The sequence below is a fragment of the Mus musculus genome, chromosome 13, assembly GCF_000001635.26.
Source record: "Mus musculus strain C57BL/6J chromosome 13, GRCm38.p6 C57BL/6J".
Lineage (NCBI taxonomy): Eukaryota > Metazoa > Chordata > Mammalia > Rodentia > Muridae > Mus > Mus musculus.
This window is the reverse complement of record NC_000079.6, coordinates 76,124,221-76,136,551: the sequence shown is the minus strand read 5'-3', so window position 1 is coordinate 76,136,551 and position 12,331 is coordinate 76,124,221. Positions and strand designations below refer to the sequence as shown.

The 12,331-nt window shown below is 39.5% G+C and overlaps 1 protein-coding gene across 10 annotated transcripts in view; it reads right to left on the bottom strand.

Moving 5' to 3' along the window:
- The window catches only part of Ttc37 (tetratricopeptide repeat domain 37), a 91,614-nt gene that overhangs the window by 53,767 nt on the left and 25,516 nt on the right, over positions 1-12,331 (bottom strand). For 9 of the 10 annotated variants that reach the window (XR_001780777.2, XM_006517233.3, XM_017315489.2 and 6 more), the window contains 13 exons: positions 11,652-11,791; positions 9,500-9,586; positions 8,952-9,055; positions 7,802-7,928; positions 7,013-7,192; positions 6,227-6,351; positions 5,091-5,344; positions 3,592-3,694; positions 1,701-1,877; positions 1,461-1,605; positions 1,247-1,325; positions 1,090-1,151; positions 78-134 (listed from right to left, as the gene is read on the bottom strand). Coding sequence is in view for 8 of the 10 variants with exons in the window: in XM_006517233.3 (XP_006517296.1) it covers positions 78-134; positions 1,090-1,151; positions 1,247-1,325; positions 1,461-1,605; positions 1,701-1,877; positions 3,592-3,694; positions 5,091-5,344; positions 6,227-6,351; positions 7,013-7,192; positions 7,802-7,928; positions 8,952-9,055; positions 9,500-9,586; positions 11,652-11,791 (1,640 nt within the window). In the remaining 2 variants the exon portion in view is untranslated. The remainder of the gene's footprint in view (positions 1-77; positions 135-1,089; positions 1,152-1,246; positions 1,326-1,460; positions 1,606-1,700; positions 1,878-3,591; positions 3,695-5,090; positions 5,345-6,226; positions 6,352-7,012; positions 7,193-7,801; positions 7,929-8,951; positions 9,056-9,499; positions 9,587-11,651; positions 11,792-12,331) is intronic. The other variant, XR_382438.2, reaches the window with a different exon arrangement.

The following is a 12,331-nucleotide window of genomic DNA, read 5'->3' as shown; positions in this document are numbered from 1 at the left end:
CACAAATTAACTAGGATATTTGACACACTGGATAGATAATACATATAGGATTTCTCACAATTGATAATTAATTATACCTCGATGTTTTCAGTCGCGAGGTATAACACTCCTAAGTTGGTCCACGCAGCAGCATTCTAAAAGACATATAAAAACAAACAGGTCTCATTCAGGGACGCTTCTTTTTACAGTAGGCAGCAGTTAATACAGACTCACAACTAGTGAAACTGGTAAAAAAAAAAAAAAAATATATATATATATATATATAGTGGCTGTTCAGTGTTCAGCCCTAAATAGGGCATCTACAGCACACCCTCCAAGGCTCAGGAAATACATGTCAGAGGACAGCAGAAAGATCGTAAGAGTTGGAGGATGGGAGGGGATGCTCAGGCTTCTGCACAGGACAACGCTGGCTGTTGCACTCATGAAGTCACAGCAGCTACGGTTCCCTGCACAAGATCTGTACAAGACTGAGCACATCAGCATCCTACTGTGCAGCTGCGAGGGAGCTAACTGCTAGGCTAACGGAGAACAGAACGGGAGGCCTTTTTCTACAGTGGAGTAGCTACTGTTAGCATGTCCACACTCCACAAGTAACCCCCATCCATGCTCACACAAGCAATCCAATTAAACTCAGTAGTTCTTTTAAAGAAGAAGAGAAGAAGACAGAAAAAGAGGAGGAGGGGGAGGAGAAGACGACGACGACATGAAAGTAGGAAGGGGACTTGGGAATGAAGGGGTCAGTGGAGGAGCAAGGAAGGTAAGAGCATAGAGAGCTGGATATTCTCAAAACATCTTATGTACGTGTGTAAAACTAGCAAAGAATAAATTAAAGTCCTCAACATCATCCTGACAATCACAGTTACACAATCACGCACAAGCACACAGACACACATACTCAGTAAATAAGTATAATATTTTTAAAGTGAGAGAGACCCTTCCTCAACACAGCGGACGGTGAGAACCAACTCCATCCCAAAGCAACCCTCTGATGTCTACAGGCACACCTGCACGCCCAAAATGCATTAATTTTAAAAGCAAATGAATACATGGAATTTTGCAGTTCTCTTTGTAGACACACAGAGCACTTACAATTTGTTCTGCCTGGATTGATTTGATGAAACAGTGCTGAGCAAGGGCATAATTTCCAACTCCTGAAACATACAGAGCTTAAAGTAACTGAACTTTCTTGCTTGAAAACAAACATCTTATGAAATAAAAAAAAAAAAAAGTGTTACTCAATTCTCACCACGGTAGCATGCAACCACACCAAGAGCGTTCCAATGTAAGTGGTTATTACTGTCCAGCCTCACTGCCTTTTTCAGACACTAAAAAGAAGTGAAATTAAATTAAATTATTTCTTGAATAGCAGCATTTATAAAAATAAAATGTAGTCTAATGTTAAAACAAAGTATTAATAGCATCTTTCATAAAAACACTTGTTCATAAAAATCTTTTCATACATGCAAAGATTTCTCCAGTAACTCAGTAAGATCACTCATGCTGCTGCCTGTTTCAGCTAGATGTTGTACTTGACGGTAGTAATTAATTCCAAGATCACACCATGTATTAGATGTAGACATCAATTTTAATGCACGACCATAACACCTACAGAAAAATAAAAATGAATGGGATAGGTGTGTTTAAAATCTAATGTTCAAATTCAACTCTAATGCCAATGACTGGTAATCTCTGTAAGTCACCTTCCTCCAAGACTCAGGAGTTCCTCTTTCTTTAAGACTTCTTGTCCTTCTTTTTGGCCGAGAAGGGCTCCTAAGACATGAACATGCACTTTAGATGGAGAAACAGGATGCAGACAGGTACAGGCATCTCCCACGAGCTTCCAAAGGCAAGACACATCAGCTCGATGCTGCAGGGCCCTGCCAGATAAACAAAGGCTTTCAAAATTGTGTCCAAAAGCCTGTGGCTCAGGACTTTGTATCCTTAGAACAGAAGGCCTATATGCAGTCCTGACCGAGAATAATGTCAGGCTCTGTGCATGTCTCACTGGTCAAGTAACAGAACTATACCCTATCACCTCCTTACTAGAAAGAAAAAGATCTAGAAAAAGGCAAGGTGGGAGGAACTGATCATTTTATGTGGCAGGAAATTTTGCATTTTTTTCTTTACCGTAATTGTTAAAAGTGGTCGAAGGCAAATCCCAATACCCAGGTACTACAAACTGCTATGTCACAAGCAGACGGATAAGCAGACAGAGCGTTTTCATAGCCTTTCATACTCCATGAGTCTAGTCAGAACCCATTTCCTAATGTCTTCCTGAGAAACACCAAGCATTCCAGTGACCCAGCCCAACCCCTGTGAGACTCAGAAGGAAGGATATTATTCCTAAGTTCCTTTAAACATCTTAGTCAGATTTCTAAAGCTGACACATGAAAGGAGAAAAAAAAAAAGCAATAGCATTCTTTTCTTTTTTTAAACAATAAACCAACATGGATATTTTACTATTATTATTATTATCATTATTATTATTATTTTGGTTATTTTATTTACTTACATTTCAAATGTTGTATCAGCTTCCCGGTCTCCCCTGCACAAACCCCCATTATCTCCCCCTCCCCTTTACCCTTAAGAGGGTGCTCCCCTACCTACCCACTCTTGCCATACCTCTCTAACATCTCTCTATGCTGGGGCATCAAGCCTCCACAGGACCAAGAGCCTCTTAAAAGCCCAAACTCATGTCTTTTCAACTTAAATTTAAAAAAAAAATGAGTTTTAAAATCAGCTCATTGTTATAGTTGCTCTTGGGTGTTACTGAGACTGTCTTTGAAGTTGTTCTCCTCCTGCCTTGCCTTCCCAAGTAGTTTGGATTACAGAAATGCAGCAGTGTGCCCAGGATAGTCTATAGACTTGTTGCTGCCTGTGTGTGTGTGACCTAGTAAGACTCAGTGCTTCTTGGGCTCAGCCTCCCAAAACAGCAGTTAGAGGCGCATGTGCAGACATAGTCAGCATGAGTGCTGGGGTTAAACTCATGCTTACCCAGCAACTGCTTTTACCTGAGAGTCATCTCCCTGACCCCTATCTAGTATGTGGACTTTTTAAAGTCATCTAACACAAATAATACATTGCACTTCTATAACATTCTAGATTTAAATTTCCCGGATTCTTTCTTAGTAGATACACCACCTTTGTCTTCTATCTTCTCTCCAGGACTAATGGGAAAGCTTGTTTTTCTTTACGTTCGGCTTTATCTAAAAGCAGAAGCAGACCCTGCTGATGAGTATAAAGCACACTCTGCATGTGGAGCTCCACTCCTCTATCCTGTGCAGCAGAGAGCCACCACGTCAGAGTCAGGAGAAAGAGACGCTGACAGAGCTACTGCTGCACAAGAGGCTGCTGGCTCCCTCCTCTCTGCAGCACAGCAGCCACTACAAAGAGCACAAAAAAGTCTCTTTCTCCATGTGTAAAATAAATTCAGTCTGTATGCTACAGAGTTAATTGGCTAGTCTGTAATTCTTTATGTTTGACAGTCTGAATAACTGCTATATCTAACAGCATAGGCATAGAATTATATTCTAAATTTAGCTTTATTATACTACCAAGCAAGTAAGAGTGCTAAACAAAGATGGTACTAACCGGGTGAAATATCCCAGCGCTTGTTCCACATAGTCCACAGCTTTTCCATCCAGAAAATCCACTAAGGCCACCTTCCCCAGCAACAGGTGGCACTCACCCAAACCTGCAGTCAAGGAAGGTTGTGTACCATTAAAATGTACAAAAGTAACACTTAGAATAAACTTGAGATAAACCAGTTGTTCTTTTAAGAACATTTCCCAGAAAACAAGACAGTTATTTCATAAAATTATCTCTAAATACAATCTTGATACATTTAGAAAAGATCTCAAATGTCAAGGTTCTCTTGCAATAAAAAAAAAAGCACTAAAACACACAGGAAGTTATCTGTACAGCGTTGCCTTGACTACAGATGCCAGTTTAAAAAGCAGTATTCAAGTCAGGCGGTGGTGGCACACACAGAGGCAGGAGGATTTCTGAGTTTGAGACCAGCCTGATCTACAAAGTGAGTTCCAGGACAGCCAGAGCTACACAGAGAAACCCTGTCTCGAGGAAAAAAAAAAAAAAAAAAAAGACAAAAGAAAAAAACAAAACAAAAACGGTATTCAACCTTTTATTTTAAATCTGTGTAGAAAACTATACAGTAAAAATGAAATGAAACAGTAAATTCCTCAAGTGCCAAGAAATATTTCATAAATGTAGGCTCTTTCTTTCTCTTAAGGAAAGTTTTGTAAATGGAAAAAGGGAAAGAGGTGAGAGGAGAAAAAGACAAGTGATTCTAACTGCAAGCCAACACAGGATCTGAAGAAGAGCCACTCAAATAAATAAGAGGCTTTAGTTTATAAACGGGTAATACACGCTCAAAAACTCAAAAAGCTACTGTAACTTATAAAATAAATTTTTAAAAAGGATTTAGATATTCTGGGAATATTGCAATACCAAAACATAGTGTGTTGGTTTGAATAAAAATGGCTCGCAAATACTCTTAGTGACACTTTGGGGGAAGTGTGTCACTGGAAATTGGCTTTGAGGTTTCAGATGTTCAAGCCAGGCCCAGTATAACTATCTGTCCCTGCTGCCCTCAGATCCAGATCCAGAGCTCTCAGTTAATTTTCCAGCACCGTGGCCTGCCTGCCACCATGCTTCTGCCATGATGACAATGAATAAACCTCTTCATTGTAAGCCCGTCCCAATTAAATGGTTTCCTTTATAAAAGACTGCTCTTCACAGCAACAGAAACTCTAACTAGGACACATAGTACCAGAGAAAAATTTTTGGAAGATATATTTGGGGTCCAATAGCTTTTGTTCCGTTTATCTAAAAGTTAAATCTCTACCATATTACCACTTATGAGCTGTTGAGGAAGCAAAACTTGACCTTTTTATAATCAAATCGAATCAAATAATCAAATCAAGAAATTCTTAATAAGCAATTTGTTTCAGATACTTGCTATTGACTATATTATTTTCAAGTTATTTAATACAGGTAGGTAGAAAATTTGGAGGTTTTATAGTTCAATATTATTAAAAATTTTTAAAAAGGAAGTTTTGAAAAGAAATTACCTTTTAAGGCAGGCACATAATCTTCTTTCATTTTAATGATCAGCTGGTACTGTGCAATGGCCTCTGAGTACCTGCCTAGGATTTGCTGTATCGCCGCCACCTTAAACACACTGTATGTGGAGTCTGGGTTGAGCTCACTGGCTTTCATAAACGACTTCAAGGCTGTTGTGTAGCCACCTCTGCTTAAGTACGCCTCTCCTAAGGACTCCCAGCAATTGCAGTCCTTTGGGTCTGCCCTTAATGCTGCCTGTAAGCTTAAACATTTAAGAAACAGGGGAAGGATTGTAAATGACAGAACTCCATCCACATCTAAAGGAATGCATAAAATAAGCAGTTCAATTAAATCATCCATACGTCCCTTGATTTGCAAAGGTGGTACTTGAAACAGTCTTCTCTCTCTCTTTTACAAGTTGAATGTTTTTAATAGTAAGGTGACTTCCTGAAGCAATTTTTAAAAAATATGAACAAAATGCTCTTTCGGGAAAATGCTGACCATGATGTCTTTTTCTGTATTATTTGACAGAACTTGTTTTCTAACCTACCAGGATAAGTGGACAGCTCTGTTTGCCTGTCAGTCCTCCTAGTAAATTCCTGAAATACAGGACTAAGAGGGATGCTTATACTTCTAATCAATTTGCAATCTTATTTAAAAAAGCAGATTATTTACTCTCTAGAAATTAACATACATCACAAGTGAATTCTCTTCACTCAATATTTTTACCCTGAAATTCAGTTCAGAACAAATGACTAAAATCCATCACATATGAGCCTCTCCAAAACACCCTTCAAGCTGCCACCACAGTCTCCCTTGCCTAAGCCAACAAGTATCAGCGTAACAGCAGAGACCTCAGCTTTCATTACTGAAATGTCTTCTGAGGGATCTACTGAATTATGATGCCAACAGAGAGTTAACTGGCTAACGCCTCAACCAAGTGCATGTCTTGACCACTTTAAATTCTACTGCCCTGCAAGCAATAAGCATCCAATTAATCATAGTAAATTTTGTTACCTTTCCCTCAAAATGCATCTTGGTAAGAAACCACTTATAAAGGTCATGTTATAAGAAATTTAAGAAAAGCAAAGAAATTTAAGAAAGCACTATCCTGTTTAAATGTAAATACAGTAAGACAACTTACTCAGCCACTGCTTGAGAGTGTTGACCAGCTTTCAAATGGTACAGTCCTCTCCTCAGCCACGCCCACTTAGCTGCTCCAGCACTTGCCTTCTGAGTTACTGCTGTCAAGATAGCTAACGCAGTTTCCTAATGAGAAAATATCAATGTCAGGGATGTTAAATATAAAAATACAGAACAATTATACACAAGATATAGACACATTTTCGGTTCCCATTTTTCGTTCCCAATTTACAATGAAATATGTAAACTAATTTTAATTAAAAAATGAGAAATCAGGAAGTTAGCTAGAATAGAAGGACCTGAGGCCAGATCTGTAGATCTCATGGGAAAGCTGGGGGTGGGCAGTGCTCCAGAAACCCCAGCGCTGAGGAATGGAGATGGGGACCAGACAGAGCCCTGAAGCTCACTGGCAGGTTAGCCTGGCTGAACCAGTGAGCTTCAGGCTCGCTCAACAGTCCACTCTCAAAAAGTAAAAACATAAATCTATCAAGGAAAGACACCTGACAATGACCTCAGGCCCATACACTCATGCACATATACCCATGAACACCATGCATCCATGTGCATAGCCATGTAAAAGCACACATGGAAAACTGACAAGTAATTCAGTATCTATCTACCAATGAAAAGAAAATGTGGTTTATAAACAAATACAAAGATATTTCTATTTTACCTACGAAGAAAAAGAAAAACTAATAACTTTCAAATATGTATATCATCATAAAAACCATTTCCATTTATATCCTGGGGTAAAAGAGTAAGAGACAAAAGTGGTCATGAGACAGACCGTGTCTTCAAGCTCCAGGCTCAGGTCAACTGCAGCAGCTCCAGACTCAGCATCATTGTCATCTAATTCAAAAGCTTTCCTGTAACACCCTCGGGCTCTGTTTCTATCTCCAGCCACATCTCGGTAATAATGGCCTAAGTAGCAGAAAACTTTACCCATGTGTGCATCCAGTCTCGCAGCCTTGGAAATAAACATCAATAATGTGGTATTAAAAGTCTGTCTCAATGCATATAGTACATATGCATTGATACAGCACACTAATCAAAAAAATAAACTATTTTATTAGAAGTATAGCATTATGCCAAACAATCCTTTAGTGTGAAATTTAAAACAGAAGGGAAAGCTGGCCACGGTGCAGACACAATAAATAACTAACGGTTCTTTGATAAGACAAATGTAAAATTAAAGCCATTGTCAAATTACTATGCTCTCCTAAGAAAATCAGAATTTAAGACATAGATGCTAAATGTCTATAAAAACAGGAAGCTAAAAATACAGACTCACGGACCACAAACTACAGAGTCATCAGCTAAAACAGTGTTCCTTCCACAGTCACCATGGCTACACTTCTAGAACGTAGATTTCCAAAACAGATACTTTTATACTTTCAGGATTTGAATTTTTACCTAGAAAACCCCACAGCATGCTTTCACAAAACCTCTTCTATGAGACATGAAATGCAAAAAGATACTTCAGTAACTAGTCATTTTAAGTAACTAATCTGACACCATCTGATGATTTAACCAATCTCCACTCTAACCAAAACACTTAGCAGTAGTGCTGGTTCACCTTTAGAAAGTGGGTAAGAGCCTTTGTTTTGTCTTTTCTTGTTTCTTCACCCATGAACCAGTATGTCAGTCCAAGCTGGTAATGATATTCAGCAACTTCAGCATCTTTCTCAAGTGCTCTTTGGAAACTAAATCACCGAAGGGAAGGGAAAAGGAGTATTAAGTGTATAAATATGGGTTTGTATGTATAAATGTATGTGTGTGAATGTATGTGTATGCGTGTATTTATGTGTGCATTGTATTTGTATGCATGTGTATATGTGAGTGTGTGTTTGTGCATGTGTTTATGTATATGTTGTCTATGTGTGTATGCACACATGTGTGTGTAAAACATAAAAGATTCCAAAATGTATGTATACGTGTACATGTGCATGTGTGTGTAAAACATAAGAGACTCCAAAATAAAACAATCACGTTAGGTAATTCAAGAATCCCAAATGTGGGAGCTAAAGAGACAGCTCAAGGCTACGAGTACCTGCTGTTTTTCCAGGGGACCTGGGTTCCTAGTACCAACACAGAGGCCCAAAACTGTAACTACAGGTTCAGGGGATCTGACACCATAATCTCAACTCTGCACTACCTGGCACACATGTGGTAAACATATATACAGGCAATACACCCATATGTAGAAAATAAATAAACAAAAAATTCCCAAATTTAAAACAGGTCATGACTCCAGAATTTAGACTATAATAAGCAAAAAATTATGTTATTGAAGAAGAGCTTTTAAGAAGCACAGGGCCAGCCAGGCAGTGGTGGCGCATGCCTTTAATCCTAGCACTTGGGAGGCAGAGGCAGGCAGATTTCTGAGTTCGAGGCCAGCCTGGTCTACAGAGTGAGTTCTAGGACAGCCAGGGGTACACAGAGAAACCCTATCTTGAAAAAACAAAAAACAAACAAAAAAACTAAGCACAGGGCCAAATATTACATTGGCTAACTAAGCATTATGATGAGCTAGTTAGATTACAGAAAAATTTATAGTTCCTGTGCTACAAGTGAAATTAAACACACACACACACACACACACACACACACACACACACACACACACACACACACGGCACGGCACGGGGATCTAAAATGAGACCTTCATCACGCCCCTTTCAAGTTTTTGAGAGTACGTAGGATATTACTGGAGCATAGAGTCTTACCTCACTTCTGCCTGCACGTAGTCCTTCTTAGTAAAGTGAACCCGACCCTCAAGAGCGTGAGCCTCAGCTAGATCAGGGTAAGAGGTTACAAGGTCTTCCATGATCTGCGGAAGAAATACCTGTCAACTCCATGGCCATTAAAAACAAATGGGGGCTGGAGAGATGGCTCATGGGTTAAGAGTGCTGCTTTTTCTTCCAGAGTCCCAAGTTCAATTCTCAGCACCCACATGGTAGCTGATAACCATCAGGAATCCCATGCTCTCTCCTTGGGACCCAGGCACAAACATGGCACAAGGACATACATACAGGAAAAATACCAAAACACAAAAAAATACAACAAAATATTTATAAATGGCTCTTGAATTTTATTTCTTAATTGGGTGTTTTCTTTACTTTTTTTATTTTACATTCAATTTTACTCTCTTTTTGGTTCCTGAGACCAAAGTTAGGGCCTTAAACTATGTAGACAGATACTGTACCACTGAGCTAAATCCACAAACCCTCTTTTAGACTTCAAATAGTTTTCCACTTGAATGAAAAACACCAACCTTTGTAGCCTTGTCCACAGCGCCTGTGTTCAGACAGGCGAGGCCTTGGAGAACCAGCAGTCCTGGGGTATTATCTACGTCAGAAACCTAGATGGAAAACAATGGATATCTGTTACAAGTCTCTCCAGACAGGTTGGGGGTATTTGCTTTACTTGAAGAAGAACCACAGAAAAACAAGGACTTACAGAATTTCGTCATAGTCCCATCACTACCAAGATTCTGAGTCTTTATCATTCAATTGGGAACACTTCAAATACCCAGGAAAGTTAAGTCCAGCAGCCTTGCATACCCACTACCCAGCTACAGAGTTATAAACTCAGATGCTCTGTTTTCCCAACACTATACCCACCTTTTGCCATACCCCTCAGATGCATTTCAAACAAATGTCAGGTATCACTCATCTGTGATATTTCAGCATACACACTTAAGATAAAGTCATTTGTAAATGGCAACCTTACTACCATTCTCAGATACAAAGCCAATTGTATGGCTCTCTTAGCACCAGATTTCCTAGTTTCACCAGGAAGAATTTGAGAGACTCGACTTTAGTCAAAATTTAACTAAGGTACATATATCTCAATTAGATGATAGCTCTTTTAAGTAACTTCTAAAGTATAGGGTCCCCTTCTGCTTCTCTGGTTTCATCCTTACAATTTAACTGACAGTAGAGACTATTTGTCATAGTGTTTTAACGCTACGTTTTCATTAAGTATGTTCTCATGCTACTTGACCTTCTCACTGGACTCTGTGTCAACACGTGGGGCTGGGTGCCTGACCTGATACGGGTCTGATGTTCTCATGATAATATGCTATTTGTCATCGTTGTGGTCAGACTATCTTTTTTATCTATGGAAGCCACTGATCCTTAACAGCTACATCTCTTTATTCACTAAAGATTATACAATGGAGATTTCTAGTCTATCTAGGACTTTTCCTTATCATGCAGAATACTTAAACCAAGAGAAAGTTCCCCTATCTGTTTGGCTATATGAGGAGCAGTTCATAGGGAGGCAGGACGAATGCTTTCACACTTTACTCTGTGTTCCTTAGCATCAGCCAGTGATGCTTTCAAAACGCTGTTCTAATTTTTTTCTTTGTGGAAGCATCACACACACTGGAACTTAAACATATTTAAGCATGGTTTCCCCTCAGTACACGCCCTGTTGCCCTCGGTGGACAGCTACGATCCTGTGTCTCCTTAGTATGGTTCGTTTCTTTGCTTTCTAGCATGACATGATGTTTTGCCCTCAACAAATTTTCTGTTTCAGATATGGACTCCACAGTTTTTAAAGAAACTTTCCATTATGTTTTCTGGAAGGGTGGGGAAGGTATTGGAAAATTATCTATAAAGCATCTACACAAGATACATACTGAGAAAAGACAAGGACAGTATAAGATGCTAGGTTTTCTAAACCAGGGTCTCAGTGTAGCTCAGGCTGGCCTGCAATTCATAATGTATCACAGGTTGACCTTGAACTCATGACCATCCTTCTGCCTGAGGCTCTGTGCTGGGGTACTAGGCATGAACTATCACATCCTAATACTTAAAGAGTTCTTGAAGGAGGCCAAGGGCTGATGTCACTTAAAGAAATGACATAGAATGTAAAATCCTTTGAAATACACAAAGCAATGACTTAAAAAAAACAAAACTCGCAATAACTAATATATCCAACAAAGCACTAAAAGGAACAGTGTTGCTAAAACTCATGATCTCCTCACTGTGTTCTCTCAGTAAGGAATTTCAATAGCCTGAAGAAATCGGTTCCCTCCTTTAAAAGCAAATCAACGTCTGAGGATGAGGCAAGCATTGCATTGTTTAACATGAAGCTATTAAGTCATCAGTTGATCAATAATCTATAAAACATTTTCTAAAGAAAAAAGTCAAAGTCCTAAATTGTTAATAACCAAGTAGTGCTATTTCAAAAGCACAGAAACAAGATGGGAGAACAGGCACTGAAACAAATTCCTCACAAGAAGTACTGAGGTATTTAACCTCAAGGCACACAAATAGCAAAGAGTTTCAAGAGTGAAAGATAGATACTAAATTTGTGTCTGTAACTCAAATGTACGGTGGTAAACATATGAATGGGAGAGACGGTTGGTGCCCAGTACCTGGAAGCTGAAGTTGAAAGGGAAGGCTCAGCCTACGTACCTGATCAAGGGTACGAACTGCCTCCTCCGAAGATGCACCATCTGAGAGTTTAAGCAAAGCCTCTGCTTTCAGACGAAGACAAAGATTCTTCTGATGAAGGTTGCCACCTGATGCACCAAAGTTATCTATGGTCTTCAGAGCTGACAAGATTAAGGACACAGGACTTGAGCTCTAGTGATTCAATCTGCTTGCTTTGTAAGAATGGTATAGAGCCAGTGAGACAGCTGGCAATGGTGGTTGTCTAGCTTGGCAGCCTGACTGCAGTGCCCAGGACCATATGGTAAGAGACACAGAGTTCTGTAAGTTGTCCTCTGACGTCTTCACTTACATTATGACATGTGTACATGTATACATGCACACATACAGAGAAAGCAAGGAAAGAAGGAAGAAAGGAAGAAGGATAAAAGAAAGGAAGGGAGGGAGTGAGGAAGGGAGGAAGAAAGAAAGGTGGGCTAAAAAAAAAAAAAAACTTTTAAATAATGACATGATGGCTCTGCAGTTAAGAACACTGGCTGCTCTTCCAAAAAGCCTAGGTCTGATTCCCAGCCCCCACAGGGCAGCTCACAATCATCTACAGTTCTTGTTCCAGGGATCCCATGTCCCTTCTTCTGCCCTCCACAAGCAATGCAAGAAACGATGCATAAACATACATGCAGACTTTCTCATACACATAACATAGA